This window comes from Chroicocephalus ridibundus, chromosome 17 (assembly GCF_963924245.1).
Source record: "Chroicocephalus ridibundus chromosome 17, bChrRid1.1, whole genome shotgun sequence".
Taxonomy (NCBI): domain Eukaryota; kingdom Metazoa; phylum Chordata; class Aves; order Charadriiformes; family Laridae; genus Chroicocephalus; species Chroicocephalus ridibundus.
Genome location: NC_086300.1, coordinates 4029218 through 4045985, shown reverse-complemented (window position 1 = coordinate 4045985; position 16768 = coordinate 4029218). Strand labels below are relative to the sequence as shown.

Below are 16768 nucleotides of genomic sequence, written 5' to 3'. Positions count from 1 at the left end.
CGAGGGGAGGCCGGGAGGAACCGGGGGGAGCTGCCGCCCAGCACGGACGCGTTGGGACGGAGGGGAGAAACGGACCGGGGACCCCGCGGGGGCTCGCTGTCCCTCCAGACCCCACACCCTCCAGACCCCACACCTCCGTGCACACCCAGCCGCCACCCCCAGGATCGCCCCCCGGGTGGTGGGGGGGTGAGGGTCCGTGCTGCCCTTACCCCGCTGGAGCAGAGGCAGGAGCAGGCAACAGAAGAGCTGCACCCCGCGGAACATCCTCCCGGCACCTCTACTGCCGGGCTGGGGGCTGCGCCCGGGGATTTATCCCGCTCCCGGTCCGCCCCCCCCCGCCACCTCCCGAACCAATGCCCGGGAAGGTCCGGGTGGCGGAGATGGGGACACACCGGGCTGACTCAGCGAAGCTTCCAAGGCGTCAGATGCGGGATGCGGGATGGGGGGCGGGCACGGGCCGGCCCCGCTTGTGTGCCCCCCGCGGTGTCCCGGATCTCCCGGGAGCGCGGAGCCCCCAACTCCCGTCCGGGGGGGGGAAACCGGAGGGGAAGGACGGGGCAGGACCGGTGCTGCTTCCTTCCCGGCCCCGCCCCGGCGAGGGGGGTCCTGCGCGACCCCGGCCCGACCGGTCCCGGTCGGGCCGGGGTCGCGCAGGACCCCCCCCGCCGGGGCGGGGCCGGGGCCACACCGCGAAGGGGGCGCGGCCACAGCGCAGAGGGGGGCGTGGTCTGATTTGGCCCCGCCCCACAGCGCGTAGGCGGGTACACGAGGGGGCGTGGCCTCTGCGCGCAGTGGGCGTGGCCTGGCTTGGGGACCGCCCCACAGCGCGGAGGCGGATACGGGAGGGGGCGTGGCCGCGGGGCCTCGGGGGCGGGGCCTCAGCGGGGCGTGGCGCGGCTGCGCAGGGGCGAGCGGCCTGGGCCCCCCCCCGTCCCCCCGTCCCCCCCGCCCAGGCGCGATGGCCGAGGAGTAAGTGCGGGATCGAGGAGGCGGGGGGGGGGAGAATCACCGCGGGGGGGCCCCGTGGAACCGGGGAGGGTCCGGGAGGGGAGGGAGCGGCCGCCGGGCGCCTTTCCGGGTGGGGGGGGCCGGCGCTGGGGTGCCCCGTTGCCAACCCGGCGGCGGCGGCGGTGGGGGGGGGCGGTGCGGGAGCCAACGTACCCCCCGGCGGCGTGTGGCGGGGGACACGGTGACCCCCCCCCCGCCCCTCGGGGTTTCTGGGGGTCCGTGTCGCTGCCCACAAGGGGGTGGTGGGGGCTGGGGGGGCCAGGAACCCGGCCAACCTCCCCCCCCGGGTTTGTCAGGGCGCTTTGAGCCGTGGTTGTTCCGTAAATAGAGGAGATTTACGCAGTTATTTTTTCCCCCCAGTTAAAGTCTGCGACGCGTTTAAAATCCGCAGGGGTTGTTTTTCCTAATAGCGCTTGTTTACAGCGCGGAGCTCTCCCGTCACTCGGTATTTGTCCTTTCTGCGCTTTTATAGCAAAATGGAAATCGCCGCTCCTCCCACGTCGAAGTGCATTATCTACTGGAAAAGAAAAGTCAAGTCGGAATACATGCGTCTCCGGCAGCTGAAGAGGTTCCAGGCGAACATGGGCGCGAAGGTGAGGACGTGGTGGTCGCGGGAGCAGGACCGGCGTCTCCCGAGGGCTTCGCTCGAGCCGCGATCGATCGGGTGGGCCCCGGGAATCGATAAGCGGAGTTTTAGCTGCACGCGGGATGAACAGATCTGGAGCGCAAGCCTTGCGAGGAGCGGCTGAGGGAGCTGGGGGTGTTCAGCCTGGAGAAGAGGAGGCCGAGGGGAGACCTTCTCGCTCTCTACAACCCCCTGAGAGGAGGGTGTAGCCAGGGGGGGTGCGGGCTCTTCTCCCAAGGAACAGGCGATGGGACAAGAGGAAACGGCCTCAAGTTGCACCAGGGGAGGTTTAGGATGGATATTAGGAACAATTTTTACACTGAAAGGGTCATCAAGCATCGGAACAGGCTGCCCAGGGAAGGGGTTGAGGCACCATCCCTGGGGGTATTTAAAAGCCGGGCAGACGCGGCGCTTAGAGATACGGTTTAGTGATGGTTTTTGTCAGTGTCAGGTTGGTGGTTGGAGTTGATGGTCTGAAAGGTCGTTCCAACCCGGGCGATTCTGTGATTCGATGAGTTGGAAGGGATCCTGCCTCTCCCCGGCTCCATCCTTAGCCCCGAGCCGTGGCAGCATCCGGGGGCCGATTCGTGCAGAGCCGCGGCAGGAGGCTCATTCCGCTCGTTCCGTGCGGTGTCTCCCCCACTAGAGCCCCCGCCACGCTTGCGGGTCCCCGGACACTCCGACGCTGCTCTCCTGGGCCGGCAGGATTTGGGAGAGGGTGGCTGGGATCAGGAGCTGTCAAAAGTCACCGGCCGTCGGGTCGATTTTCAGCACGGTTTTGTACCAGTGCTGAGTTCAATTAGGATTCCTTCTAACGAGTATCATCGATTTGGAATGCTCTGCCTCGCATGCGTTTTGATACTTGAAACAAAATCTCCGGAGGGGTTTTTTTAGTGTTCTCAACGTGGTTTCTTCAATTTTGAGTGCCGCTTTCTCTCGTTTCAGGCTCTCTTTGTGGCCAACTTTGCGAAGGTGCATGAAAAGACCCAAATCCTGAACGAAGACTGGAAGAAGCTCCGAGTTCAGCCGGTGCAGCTGATGAAGCCGGTCAGCGGGCACCCCTTCCTCAAGCAGGTCTGGAGGGGAGAGGGCACGGCGGCAGCAAGTGTGGGCTGGAACTGGCTTCGCAGGGGGCTGCGAGGGGCCGGTTTTTGTGTGTGCTGTCCTGTGTCAGTGCCAGGCCGTGCCTCGCACCCTGCTGGGATGCAGAAATGGGGGGGGGGGGAACACCCCAAAGGCTTTTCCTATGCAGGAGCCCCAAAAAGTGATCACAAGGCTTCACCACATGTGTCCTGGAGGGCGGTTTCCTCACTGCCCCTCTTGTTAACTCTTTTCCAGTGTACTGTTGAGAGCATTTTCCCAGGATTTCCGAGCCAGACGCTGTACATGAGGACCCTAAACACAGTGGCGCTGGTGCCCATCATGTACTCCTGGTCCCCTCTTCAGCAGAATTTCATGGTACGTCGGAAGGTCTTGCTGCGATTGGTGTGTGGTGGTTACGTGGTCGTGGGGTGATTACGCCTTCCTCAACCCGCTTGTTTTGAGCAATATCTGCTCGAGAGATGACGGAAAGTGTTGTTTTAGTTGCTTGTTTTGTTGAATCCCGTGAAACAGCCGTGTATCCACGCTGTCTCACCCACCTACTCTCTCCTCTACACCTGGCCCCTTGATAGGGCCACCATTACTTCACAGGATTCAAGGTGTAAATGTTTTTCTGGGGGGCATTTTTGGTTTTTGGTTTGTTTTTTTTTTTTCTTAAGGCTTTTCTTCCCTTTTAAATGCAGGGTTTTAATTCTTAGGCGGGTCCTTTCCTTTGTGACTGGATTACGCTGCTGGTCTTGTTGTAAAGATGCTACCGAGGGTTGGTTCCTCCATCGTGGTAGTGCGGGGAGCGATTTAAACGCAGGTTTTGGCGTGCCGCGGTGAAGATTATTTGTCAGACGAGCCGGTGGTGTGTGGCTGGCCTGGCTCTTTGCCTGGCGCGAGGTGTGGATGTGTTTCCCGCACCTGCAGGGCTCTCCGCAGCCTCCCGCAGCAGCCTGGGGAGCAGCGTGACACCAGCCCTCGGCCGGTGGTGCCATGGCAATGAAGGTCCAATGTCCTCGCTCCTGCGGCTAACGCGAGAACGCTCCTCACTTTGGCTGTGTTCCTGCGGGGAGCGAGTTACCGGTTTGCCTCTCGCTGTTCCAGTTTCTGCTCTGCCTCGAACACAATCTCTCCGACGCGTTTTTGGCTGTTTATTATTCTTGGCGATGTGCGTGTTCCTGAGTTTCTGTAAGCCTCGGAGGCACAGCTCTTCTTTTTTTTTTTTTTTTTTTTTTTTAAAGCCAGTTGCGCTTTCAGGGGTCAGAGCTGTGCTGCTGGCCTGGGATAACAGGGAGATGTCAGTGGTGGGACGTCGGAAGCTGCAGGCCGGGGGGGCAGCGGTGCCATCCGCGGGGGCGGAGAGAGCGGAGCAGCCCCAGAGACGCAGCGGGGCTGGGGATCGGGGCGCCCTGGTTTTCGGAGTTGTATCTGGTCTCTTTTCAGGTGGAGGATGAAACTGTTCTGTGCAATATCCCTTACATGGGGGACGAGGTGAAGGAAGAAGACGAAACTTTCATCGAAGAGCTTATTAATAACTATGACGGGAAAGTTCACGGAGAGGAAGGTAAGCCGGGAGCAGCCAGCGCTGCCCGCTCAGTCTCTCGCAAACAACTTCTCAAAGTAGTTAAGAAGTCAAAAGGTGGCAGCAGTAACCAGCTGTTCCGTGGGAGCTCTTAGAGCAGAACATCAGGAACATTCCTTCTGCTCTGGTTTGCAAGGACATGGTCCTGCTTTTTGATACCCCGCTCTGTTCTGGGCCGGGGGGAGCTCGGGAACTCTTGTTCACGGGGCTCTGGGGTGCTGGAACACCTGCTAGAGGTCAGGAGGAGCTCGGCAAACTCGTTTCGCTTGTGACCTTCAGCTAAGGCTTTAATCAGCCTTTTCATTTCTGAAAAGGCAGCACCTTTCCCTACAGCGCTGCCTTCCCCATCGTAAAACTCTGCCGGGAGGGGAGGAAGGCCGGGGAAACTGTCTGGAATGGCCTGTCCTGGGATTGCTAAAAATGTAACGCCACTCTTGTGGCTCTCTAGCGTTAAAATCCCACCTATCCCTACAAAACTGAGAGGGGGATTCTGGTTGCTGACGACGTCGTGTGGGTGGCTTGTGGTTTACCACCATGAGGAGCGCGCAAGACGATGGCACTCCCACAAACGGGCTGACATCTCTCTGTGTTTTCAGAAATGATTTCGGGATCGGTCCTCATCAGCGATGCCGTGTTCCTGGAGCTCGTGAATGCCCTGAATCAGTACTCGGACGAGGAAGAGGAAGGACACAATGATTCTGAGGTTAAACAGGAGGATGGGAAAGAGGAGCTGCCGGTCACAAGGAAAAGAAAGCGAATTGCGGTGGAAGGTGGGTTTGGCCGCAGGAACTGGGGTTACGTTGGTCACGTTTCCATCCTGCCCTACCTGAGCAGCTGCCCCACGGCTCTCCTGCCACCGCTCCTGGTCACTGATGTGTCACCGAGGTGGTGACCCGCTGGGCGAGCTGTGGTGACTGGCTGGGCGAGCTCTGGTACGGCAACGGAAAGCAGAAGGGACGTGGGTTGTTCTCGCTGTCCCTTGTGGACAGAGGAAGAAGTCACCGGCATAAAGTGTCGGGAGGAAGAATTCAGATGAGTCATGTGGAAAACCATTTCATGGTCAGATGAGCAAAGCGGCGGGGTGTTATCCGGGGAGGCTGCGGGATCTCTGCTCTCGGAGGTCTCCAAGCGCCGGTCTGGCAAGCGCCTGTCAGTAGGTTTGTAGGTAGATCTGACCCTGCTGTAGGCCAGGGAGGCGGACCTTTTCGAATCCCTTCCAGACCCATTTTCCATGTATTCGTGTCCCTCTTCCCTCTCCTGTGCCACCCGGAGTTCTTGTTGCTCTGGTTTGTGGGAATTCTGTGTGTCCTGCGTGACCTTAGGAGTGCTGACTGGCAGTTTCCATCTTCGTCTTTGGTTTGTAGCGATACGGGTAGCACAAATACCAGGACCAGAAAAGCGTTGTCTGCAAATCCTCTCTTGGTAAAAATAAATAGTAATAGTCCTGAAGGAACTGTTAGTACTTCCAGAAAGACATTAGGTTACTCTGGAAGTTGCAGTGTCCTGCATCTGGAAATGCTTTTTAGCCTGGTTGCAGGATAAAAGGTTTATCCGTTGTATGTGGGATTATATTTCTGTCTCTTAGAATATGGTCTTGAACAGCGAGTGGAATCGGTCTCTGTAGAGGAAGGAAAGACACGTTCACCTCCATCTTAACGGAGGAATTGTCTCTCTTCTTTTCCTTAGGTAACAAGAAGTGTTCGAAGAAGCGGTTTCCAAATGACATGATATTCACTGCTATTTCTTCCATGTTTCCTGAATACGGCTTCCCAGATGACATGAAAGAGAGGTAGAAGATCTCCGCTTGTCTCTTACCTTTCATAGAGTCACAGAATGGGTTGGGTTGGAAGGGACCTCTAAAGGCCACCTAGTCCAACGCCCTGCAGTGAGCAGGGACATCTGTAACTGGATCAGGTCGCTCAGAGCCTCATCCAGCCTGGCCTTGAATGTCTCCAGGGATGGGGCCTCCACCCCCTCTCTGGGCAACCTGGGCCAGTGTCTCACCACCCTCAGTGGAAAGAACTTCTTCCTCATGGCTCATCTAAACCCGCCCTGCTCTAGTTTATAACCGTTGCCCCTCGTCCTATCGCTACGTGCCCTTGCAAACAATTTTTTGCGTAGCAACAATTGCCGTCTGTATGTCAGGAGGCAGCAGTGCGCTCTCACCAGAAGGGAGAGCTCAGTTGGCTGCAGGCACCATCAGCAGAGCGATTTTTGAGCATTAGAAACTTGAGTTTGGCCTCAGGCTACCCGGGCCGGAGTCCTGCTGGCCCAGATAGTAACGTAGTCGTGTAAAATGTCCCAGATTAGAAAAAGCAGGCACATCTGCGGGTGTTTGTGTTTGTCAAATAGGTACCGGGAGCTGACGGAAGTGTCGGACCCCAACGTGCTGCCGCCGCAGTGCACCCCCAACATCGACGGGCCCTGCGCCAAGTCGGTGCAGCGGGAGCAGTCCCTGCACTCCTTCCACACCCTCTTCTGCCGCCGATGCTTCAAATACGACTGTTTTCTGCATCGTAAGTGCAGTCTCGGCCGGACGCTTCCCTAGAGCCCTTTTTTTTCCTCCTCATTTTTCCTCAGTGCTTCATTCTCTGTCCGCCTTGCTTAGTGTCTGTGCCGCAGTTTTTACCGGGCGGTGCCCGCCCGGAGTTTCCGTGCGGCCTCGGGAGCTGACGGGTGCTCAGAAGCCTTTTTGTAAAGACGGCTCCGCTCAAAACGGATGGTAAAACCCGACCTGCGTGGCCGTCCCCTCTCTCACCATTGCTCAGCACGCCGCGTTCGAGCCTCCTGGCAGCATCTGCCAGAAGCACAGCCACGAATAGACTTTACTCTTGCTTTGCAGAAGCTCGTCAGGGAAAGGCTTGAATGTTTCGCTTCCAAAGTCTGGACATGCCCCTGTGTTTTGTTGCCTCACTGGAACTTACAGCTTCACCTTAGTCATGTTCCTGCGGTTTGTCCTGCCAGAGCCTTTTGGATACCGAGTAGCTGTTGGACCTGCTGTTTCCCAGGTCTGAGGGCTTCTTTGGAAAGTCACAGGACTCCTTCCAGTGAATTATTTATTAAAAGATATAACATTAAGATCATGTGGTCTTTTTTCTTTCAGTCCGAAAGCGGATCTTTTTCCTATGGCCTCTCCTTCCCCAGCGTGTCCCGGTGCTGCTGGGTCCCGTCGCGGGTCGGAGCGGGGCTGGCCGGGATCTCCTGCCCCTGCTGGGGCTCCGACCGCCTGCCCCTGTCCCCTGCAGCGCCGGGGGGAGACCCTCGGAGGATGCTAATAGTAAAAATAACTATTATTTTTTCAGCTTTTCATGCTACTCCTAATGTGTACAAACGAAAGAATAGAGAGACCAAGATCGAGCCAGATCCTTGCGGCGCAGACTGTTTCCTCTGGCTGGTAGGTTTCTGCATCGCTGCTTTTGAAACCCCGAGAGAAGTGACCCGGCCAAATCCCGCTCTGCAGAACCCTGCGGGTCCTTTTCACAACTTGTGGTGGTATTTCAGGATTAGTTCCGATCCTCACTGGATGCAGGGGGAGCGTGAATCCAAAGACAGACCTTACCAGGTTTTAGCAAATCGCTAACGAAGACTAATTTCATAGCTAGCAGATGGGAAGTTGTGGCGACGAGCGATTTCTTGTGACCTCGGTGCAGTGTTTGAAAAATGAAGCCCGGGTTCAAATTGCTGAGGAAGGAACCTAGCGGGTGGGGAGAAGGCTTGAAATATTTTTAAATGGTCTTTTCAGAAATGTATCCTCGCTGTGTGGCCGGGGACGGAGCTGCGGGTGGGGAGAGAGGGTGCTTGGTGGGGTCGGAGCTGGTCGGCTGCTGCAACACGGGGTGTGCGGGGGAGCTGCAGGGCTAGGGCTAGGGCAAGGGAGAAATTCATTGTCAGGGCAAGGGGACCAGAGCGGAGAGGCCAGGGAGCCTCTCCCGACCAGGCAGCGGTGCAGAGGGAAGCAAAGCCGGCAGGGCCTTGGCACTTGTTGAAGTGACTGTGAAGAAGGTCTTCCACCTTCTCTGGGTGGTGGCAGGGCTTGTCCCGGGGTCTGTGGAGAAGCCGTTCTGTGTTCCCTGGTCATCTGCCACCCGCCTTGTCTTCTGCTCTGGTTGCAGGAAGGAGCCAAGGAGTTCGCTGCGCTGCACAACCCCAGGTCCAAGTGCTCGGGCCGGCGCCGCCGCAGGCACCACATGGTGGGCGCTTCTTGCTCAAACGCCCCGGCCTCCTCCGCCGTCGCCGAGACCAGGGAGGGCGACAGCGACCGAGACACGGGCAACGAGTGGGCTTCCAGCTCCTCGGGTACGATGCCAGCCCGGCCCCCCTCTCCTCCGTGAGCAGTAAGGACGGCGGCACCGCGCAGCTGGGGCTCTCCGTGGCTCCCCGCGGCGGAGCTCGGAGCAGGCAAACGGAGTCAGGGTTTCCAGCTGGGCTTAAACAAACACGCGGGACGCCGTATCCTGCCCTCCCTGCTGCGAGAGAGACCTTTGCTGGGACCTGCAAAGCCATGAGCCCCCAGCTTCAAGCACCTTGCCCGGCTGTGCCGAGGACGGTGTCCCCGGCCGGCAATGCCCGTCGGCCACCCGTCCCCAGCACGGCACAGAGCAGTGGATGGGGCAGGGAGGCCTGTCCGTGGACCTGCCAGGGGCAAGCACTTCCTTGGGGCCGCAGATGAGCACCGAGCTGCTCCTGCCATGCTGGGGGACGTGGCGGTGGCTGGGGCAGAATGAGGTCCCAGGGGACAGAGCGGTCCCATACGTCTGGGTCCCCTCTCAGGTGCGAGAGGGGAGGGCAGCTTCCTCGTCCTCGGGCCTCACTGATGCTGCTGCCCTGGTCAGGGATCTCTGTCCTGGGCCATCCCTGGTGGGGGGAAGGTGTCATGGTGGCTCTGGTGCTGTGAGGGACCAGTGCCACCATCCCAGCTGGTGTGGGACTGCCATGAGGTGCAGGGACGGTCGAGGCAGCGTGTCCCGGGGGCCACTGCCCTCGGCAGCCGCAGCAGCGAGGGTGCGCTGCCATGTTGTGCTCGGCCCGACGTCCGCCTTTTCCCCCCCGCCAGAGGCCAACTCCCGCTGCCAGACCCCCACCAAGCAGAAGCTGAGCCCGGCCTCCTCCCAGCTCTTCGCCGTGGAGACGCCGCAGGAGCCCGTCGAGTGGACGGGAGCCGAGGAGTCGCTCTTCCGCGTCTTCCACGGGACGTACTTCAACAACTTCTGCTCCATTGCCAGGCTGCTGGGGACGAAGACCTGCAAGCAGGTGGGTGCCGGGAGCGGGCGGGAGCGAAGGGAGGCCTCGGAAGCGGCTTGCCGGTTGTTTTTCCTTCTCTGCCACACACCGCCTGGAGGAATGTGTCGCATCAACGCTCTGCGCAGTTCGATGTTGTTATTTTGCAGCCCCGCGTGTGCCCGGTGCTGTTGGCTCTCTCCGGAGAGCCCTGTCTGAGCCGGGCGCTGTTGTTTCCCAGGCACGAGGGACAATGGCACCCGCGGTCCGTGAAATGGGGCAGAACTGCCCGCGTACTGCTCCTGGGACCCCCCTGTGTGTGTTTACTTGTGCTCCCTGTTCATGCTTTAGATAAAAACAACTTGAGCACGCTGAACTTTATTCTTTTTCGCTTCTGTTCTTTCATAGGTCTTTCAGTTTGCAGTGAAAGAATCACTTATAACAAAACTGCCAACGAACGAATTGATGAATCCATCCCAGAAGAAGAAAAGGAAGCACAGGCAAGTGTTGGACAAGCTTGTTTTGTTCTTAAAACGCAACCAGATCCACCGCTTTTTGTGCCAGCACATTCCTGGTAATCCCCATCTGGCTCCCATCTGCGCGCACGTCCCGCTGTCGCGGGGGGCTGCCCGTGCTGCCGGCCGGCTGCTGCCCCCGGCCTCCCCCCGCGCTGCTGCCACGGCTGGGGGCTCCGCGGCCCCAGCTCAGCCCGAGGGGAGGGTGGCAGGGCGCTGCAGGGCCGTACCGCCATCCTGACAGCAGCCGTGGCCTCAGCTCCCCGGCGTACAACCTGCTCTGGTGTGCTGATCCCGGTGTGTCCCGTATTATTCTGGCACTAGCGTTTCCCTTAAATAACAAATGCTATAGCTGTGTCGTTTCTCATCTTCCTCCGCTTCGCGGCCGGCTGGTGGTTATTAATGCATGAAGCAGCCAGACGGCCTCGCTGGAGTCTCCGTCTGGCCGCCGGTGCCGAAGAAGCCATGGCCGGCTCTCCCCGCCAGCATCCCGTGCGTCCCCTCAGACCCTCTCTGCTTCTCTTCCAGGCTCTGGGCCGCGCACTGCAGGAAAATCCAGCTGAAGAAAGGTAGCGTTTGCTGAGGCTGCGTGGCGCCGGGTTTGCGTGGCCGCCCGCCCGCCCGCGGGACGGAGTTCTCGCCGCCGCTGAGGCGTACGGTGCGGGCGGCCTCCAGCCAGAGGGCAGGCTGGGGTTTGGCGTGCAGCCCCGCTGTAGGACGGGGCCGATGGGGGCAGAGCAGGCACGTCCGTGGGTCGGTAACCGCAGCCGTGGGTCTGCGGGAGCTGCGCGATGGGAGTTGCGGGGCTCCCTGCCCTCTGCAGGCAAACGGGGAGCTGGCACCGTCCCTGCTCCAGAGGCCCTGGCCCTGCTGCTTTTAAACGTTTCTGCAGCGTGCAGCTTCTAATCCGGGCGTTTCTCCTCTTGTTCTAGATAATTCGCCTACCCAGGTGTACAACTACCAGCCCTGCGACCACCCCGAGCATCCCTGTGACAGCTCCTGCCCCTGCATCATGACTCAGAATTTCTGCGAGAAGTTCTGCCAGTGCAACCCTGACTGTAAGGAGAAACCTGGGGCTGGGGGGCGGGAGAGCGGCCAGGTCTCCTGGCACAGACCGGCGGGAGGGGGCACAGCTGGGGCTTGCCGGAGGCTTGCTTTATTCCGGCGTTCGCTGCTCTGTCCGTCTGCGGCAGTTTGAATAGCAGCCCTGCTGAAGGCCGAAGGGAAGCTGTTCTGCGCTGCCCCGCGACTCTCGGCAGCTGAGATACATGCTCTTGTTAGGGAACGCTCATCCGCGCGTCTCCCTCCGGCATCAACGACCGCAGGTGGTGCTGCTGGTTCCCTGGGAGCGGGGTTTGTGGCCAGCAGTTGGGGTGGGAGTTGGGTTGCTGCTCTGCCGGGGTTATTTTTCCTCTCTGGGCTTCCATTCCCAGCTCTGCAATGGAGGTAACCCCACTTGCCCACATCAGTGGGGCTTCTGAGGGTGGATTCGTTCAGGGTCACAGCACGGCTTGTGGCTGGGAGGACTACAGAGAGACAGGGAGCCAGCTCAGGCTCCAACATTCTCTGTACTGATCTGTTACGCTTACGTTATCCCACTTGTTTATTTTCAAATTGCACAAAATGAGTCCTAAGAGGCAGATCTCCAGCCACCCAGGTGGGAATCAGAGAATCACAGAATGGTTCGGGTTGGAAGGGACCTTAAAGATCATCTAGTCCCAACCCCCCTGCCCTGGGCAGGGACACCTCCCACCAGCCCAGGCTGCTCCAAGCCTCATCCAGCCCGGCCTTGGACACCTCCAGGGATGGGGCAGCCACAGCCTCCCTGGGAAGGACCCTGTGCATGGTCCGTGCTCTCTGGGTGTGAGCGCTGCTCAAAGCCCCCGGGCACCCAGAGCGTTTCTGGGATTTGCGTCCAGCTCCCGGTTGCCCGGGCTGCCTCTCCTTCACCGCGTCTCCTTGTGTCCTTAGTGAGCGCCGTCCTGGTGACTTTTGAGGGCAGGAAGGTCTGGGGGCTCCTGTCTCTGCTGAAAAACCTCCTGGTGTGAAACCCCTGGTCTGTGTCGCTGCAGGTCAGAACCGCTTCCCAGGCTGCCGCTGCAAAACCCAGTGCAACACCAAGCAGTGCCCGTGCTACCTGGCCGTGCGGGAGTGCGATCCGGACCTCTGCCTGACCTGCGGGGCTTCCGAGCACTGGGACTGCAAGGTGGTCTCCTGCAAGAACTGCAGCATCCAGCGAGGTCTCAAAAAGGTACCGCCAGCAGCGTGGCTCCAGACCCCCGCCTCAGGGTGGAGGGGATAAACAGCGAGAGGGTGAGCGAGCCGCCCGCAGCTCTCGGGTGAGGAGGTCTGGAGGAGAAGCTGCTCTGCCCCAGGCTTCTGCGGCACTTCATCCGGAGTATGGATTGTGGGTGTGGAAAGCAGGAGACGGGAGTTACGTGAGGAAGGGAGTGTAAAAATGACTGCAGGGAAAGGTTAGGTCTTGAATTCTGCTGGTCAGGGCAGGACTGCCTGTGAAAAAGGCCAAAATTCAGAAAAAGGTGCACATCGGTGGGTGTTGAGTATGTGCAGCTCCAGCCTAATGGTGCTGCGACCTGTAACGGTGCTACAGCTCCGCAGGGAGCTGTGTGTCACCTTAAACCAGGGGATGCTGGATGCACACTGGCTCCCCTTTGCTCCTCGGAGTTACTCGACCCCGAGACGTTGGGACTCGGAGCATGGCAGCCAGCAGAGCGCGGCCGTTCCTGGGCACTGCCCTAACCCCGGCGTGTGCCGCTGCGCCGGGAGGTGGAGACCTCTTCTCTGCTGCTTTCTGGCATGCCCGATGCTCAGGGGTGATCTCTGCGTGCTGGGGGTGGTGGGCCTGCCGACCGCAACCGTTTCCTCTTCACCTTGGCCTCCAGCATTTGCTACTGGCACCGTCGGATGTCGCCGGCTGGGGGACTTTCATCAAGGAGTCTGTGCAGAAGAATGAGTTCATCTCCGAGTACTGCGGCGAGGTCAGTGCTGCTGCCCACGCTGGGGCTGCTGGCCGGTTGTGTTCAGTGGCCGCTGGTCCGGCGGGTCAGCGTGCCTTCCCCAGCCCGGCCGTGGCCATGGCTCGCTCTGACTGGGTCTAGAGATTGAATCTTGCACCATTTTGGGACCCATCTCAGTGCCCCTCAGCCCCCACACCGCAAAGGAGCGTGTTGTGGAAGGGGTTAGCCCCGCTCCTGTCTCTGCCCCTCCTGGGGAGCCCTGGGGACCTCCTGCCGTGGGTGGGGGGGTGTTTCCAGGAGGAAGGGGAGCACCGCTCCTCGCAGGGATCCTCGCGGTGCCCTCAGGTGCTGAGTCTCTCGGGGCCATTCTCCTTCTCCAGCTCATTTCACAGGACGAAGCTGACCGGCGAGGCAAGGTCTACGACAAGTACATGTCCAGCTTCCTCTTCAACCTCAACAACGGTAACTCGCCTGCAGCTTCGAGGGCTGGAGGAAACTTGGGCTTCCTGGCAGGGGGCTGGTGGCCGGGCGGGCAGTCTCAGCCCGTCTGTTGCCAGAGCGGCATGCCTGTCTTTACACCACAGTTTTCTTCTTTTTTTTTTTTTTTTTTCTTTCTTAACAGATTTTGTCGTCGACGCCACCCGCAAAGGAAATAAAATCCGCTTTGCTAATCACTCGGTGAACCCCAATTGCTATGCCAAAGGTGAGATATCCTTGCCCTGTCAGATCTCGGTGGGGGAAGGTTCTCCGGGGTCCTGCTCAGCTCTGGGATTGCAGCGGGTTCTCCGGGGTCTGCAGTCGCCCTGAGCCCGGGGGAGCAGCAGAACTTCAAAAACCTGGGCAAAGTCTCCTCTTCTCTGCAGCAAATCACGCTCCTGCTGGTGAGGGCCCCGTTCCGCTCTGCGGCGGCCCTGGCCTGGGAGGAGACGTCGCCGCCAAGAGCGGCCGGAGCTCCCCGGGGAGTGCCCGGAGCTCGGGCACCGAGGGCAGCGTGGCCCCGGGGACCGGCGGATGGCCAGGCAGGGCCAAAGCACTGCGAGAACCCCCTGGCCTTGAGCTGGAGCCTCCCGTCTCTGATGCCGTCTCTCTGGTTGCAGTTGTGATGGTGAACGGAGACCACCGGATAGGGATCTTTGCCAAGAGGGCCATCCAGGCGGGAGAGGAGCTCTTCTTTGACTACAGGTACCCTGGGGCTGGCGACGGGCGCAGGGCTGACCCCGCTTTCCCTGCGCACGTTTGCGGGGAGCGCGGGAGGTTCCAGCAGCCGTGACTTTCCTCTCTTGTAGGTACAGCCAGGCAGACGCGCTGAAGTACGTCGGCATAGAGAGGGAGACGGATATCATCTAGGCTGTGCGGGGCGGTCCCCAGCACACCTTGCTGCTGCACCTTGTAAGCGATGCCGTGTTCGCTGCACGCTGACGTGACTGCTGCTCTTCCCGCTGCTGTGTGTGTCACAAGCGCTACTTCCCATCCAGACGCCCGGAGAGAGACTCGGGCAGGAGTGTGAGTGGCTGCTGCCCCGCCGGTAGCTTTGCTAGCCCCGGGCTGGGGCGGGCTCGGGACCAGCTCTGCGGGCTGCAGGGAGCCCACGGACCAAAGCGGCTGGGGCTTGGAGAAAAGCTGTGGTGCAGGAGGAGGGACAGCCGCGAATTCGCAGTCGTCTCTTTCCGTTTTCTGCCAACCGCTGGGAGAACAAGAGCGAGTGAGGTACCGCCTGCACCGAGAGGCAGGTCACGGCATGGGGGCAGAGGGGCTGGTGGTCCCCTGTCCCCGGGGATAGGCTCTGGTCTCGGGCGCTATCTCTTGCTGCCTGTTTTGTCCCGTTGAAGAGGACAGTGACAGGGTTGGAAGCCATAGAGAAGAGGCTGCAGCGGTCCCCAGGCCCCGAGCTGCCGATGCTGAGGCTCTGTTTCCCCTCTGCCCCCGCTGGCGGGGGGGCCAGGGACCGCCTGCCGTGGCACGGTGCCCGGGGATGGGCAGAGCAGCACTATGCAAAAAGTCACTTTGGGTAGGGACGCCGCTGAGCCGGTCAGAGACCGTGATACGGGGGTGCTGCTGCAAGCGCAAGAGTCCGGAGGTGGCAGGAGCCGCGAGCCCGCCCAGCCTGCGGCGTTCTCTCGTGGCTGGGGGTGACTGGTCAGCTCGTGCCCGTCCCCAGCTGCCTGGCACATCTGGGGCTGGTGTGTGGATGCTTCTGTGGGGCAGCTTTGGGAATGGGGGGGGAACCCTGCTGACCGGCTGCGGCTGCACCCGGAGGGGGAGATGGGGCTCAGCCACCCCCGCTCCGGGCAGGAGCTTCCTGACTGTGCGGCACCGGAGCTGGTTCCTCTACCCTCCCCTGTCAGGACAGTCACCGGCAGGAGCGGCACGGGCTCTGTGGGGATGTCGGGCACTTCAGGAGCCCACAGAGCAGGTCCCCAAGGCTGGGAGAGCCTTCCATTGCACAGGGCTTGTGAATGTTGCTACGCCGAGGTTTGGGAGGCTCCTCAGAAACCTGCCGAGGGGTTTCTGACGCTGGTCCTGGCCCTGGGGATAAAGGGGAAATGTTCTCTGGCAGGGGGAGGTTTGGCTTTAGCACCCCATGCAAAAAGAAAAAAGCACTTTAAACTCTGCCTTCTCAGCCGGCAGCTGGCCCCGGGTACCGCTCTGGGAGTGGAGGGACCACAGATGGCTGCCGTCCCCCAGCAGCACCTTTGCAGGGACCTTGCTCCAGGTCTGGGACGGGGCAGTCTGGATGGGGGGGTCTTCCTTGAGCAGGGCCTGGAGTGGCCCGAAGGATGGGGCTGTCCCCTGGGAGCCGCGTATGCTGCAGCCACCGACAGCCTGTCCCGGTGCTGGGTGCCGGAGGGGGCCCCGGGATGGTGCGAGGAACCCGGCTGAGCCCTGACCCAGGGGCCGGAGCCCCTCACCCCCTTTGGGGACGGTGGGCAGTGGTTGTCTGGGGACACCGTGCAGAGGTGAGCAGCGCTGGGTCCTCGTCCGGCTCCTCTGGGGGAACGTGGGGGCTCCCGGGGCACAGCCCCGTGCCAGTGCTTGGTCCAGGAACGCAGAGAGGTCCATGCCTTTCCCAGCCTCCCGCCGTGGCGGGTGAGGCTGTCCATCCATCTGTCCTTCCTGCTGTCCGTGACACCCTCCCGGGGCTCGGGGGGGGTTTGGGTCTGTCTGGAGCAGCGCTTGTACCCCAGCACCTGCCTGAGCCCCCCTCCCCGTTACCTCCATCCCCCCAGCTCTCCCCGGCCCTGCTCTTGGCTCAGCGTCCTCTGCCACTTTGGCCATATCTGCACTACGCCAGGCTTGTGTCTGTGGTTTGTTGACGGTGAATAATAATAATGCACTTTAAAAATAGCGTGGCTTGTAGCCTTCGTCATAATAAAGTGGTAGCGAGCATCCTCCCGCGGCTTGCTGGCCTCTGTTAGCCCCGGGAGCAGCTGGCGGCGGCACGTCCCCTGCCTGTCCTCCCCCCGGGTGTCCCCCCACGGCAGTCGGCACCCCGGAGCCCAGCGGGGCTTGTGAGCGCCCCAGTGCCGCCGGCCGAGGGCTGGGGGGTGTCAGAAGCGTGCAGGGGGGTGGAGCAGGATGTACTTGTGTGTGTAGGAGGGTAGCAATGGGCCGAGCTGCATCCAGCCCTGGCTCTCTGCATCCCGCATCCCACTCCAGGAGTGGAAATTCCAGTTGTCTGCGCCGGTCCCTCCCCAGGCTGAACCGCGGGGCCGGGAGAGGAGCCGCTGCCCCTGCGCAGGTTGCCGAAGCGAGGGCT

The 16768-nt window shown here is 60.8% G+C and overlaps 1 protein-coding gene across 1 annotated transcript; it reads left to right on the top strand.

Annotated features, from left to right (window-relative positions):
- Positions 1 to 907: 907 nt before the first annotated feature.
- On the top strand, positions 908 to 16642 carry EZH1 (enhancer of zeste 1 polycomb repressive complex 2 subunit). The gene is made up of 20 exons (XM_063354268.1): positions 908 to 969; positions 1481 to 1601; positions 2579 to 2707; positions 2972 to 3091; positions 4163 to 4283; positions 4898 to 5071; positions 5988 to 6090; positions 6654 to 6817; positions 7604 to 7695; positions 8414 to 8597; positions 9355 to 9551; positions 9927 to 10018; positions 10562 to 10602; positions 10966 to 11091; positions 12106 to 12284; positions 12937 to 13032; positions 13392 to 13473; positions 13634 to 13714; positions 14109 to 14193; positions 14298 to 16642. The coding sequence occupies exons 1-20, from the start codon at positions 959 to 961 to the stop codon at positions 14356 to 14358; spliced, it is 2259 nt and encodes a 752-aa protein (XP_063210338.1). The 5' UTR covers positions 908 to 958; the 3' UTR covers positions 14359 to 16642.
- The last annotated feature ends 126 nt before the right edge of the window (positions 16643 to 16768 follow it).

Bases quoted from the DNA above. Each gene is read 5' to 3' on its own strand.
- EZH1 (XM_063354268.1), top strand. The intron at 7,696-8,413 runs GTAGGTTTCTGC...CTCTGGTTGCAG, and splicing joins CAGACTGTTTCCTCTGGCTG to GAAGGAGCCAAGGAGTTCGC. The intron at 11,092-12,105 runs GTAAGGAGAAAC...GTGTCGCTGCAG, and splicing joins CTGCCAGTGCAACCCTGACT to GTCAGAACCGCTTCCCAGGC.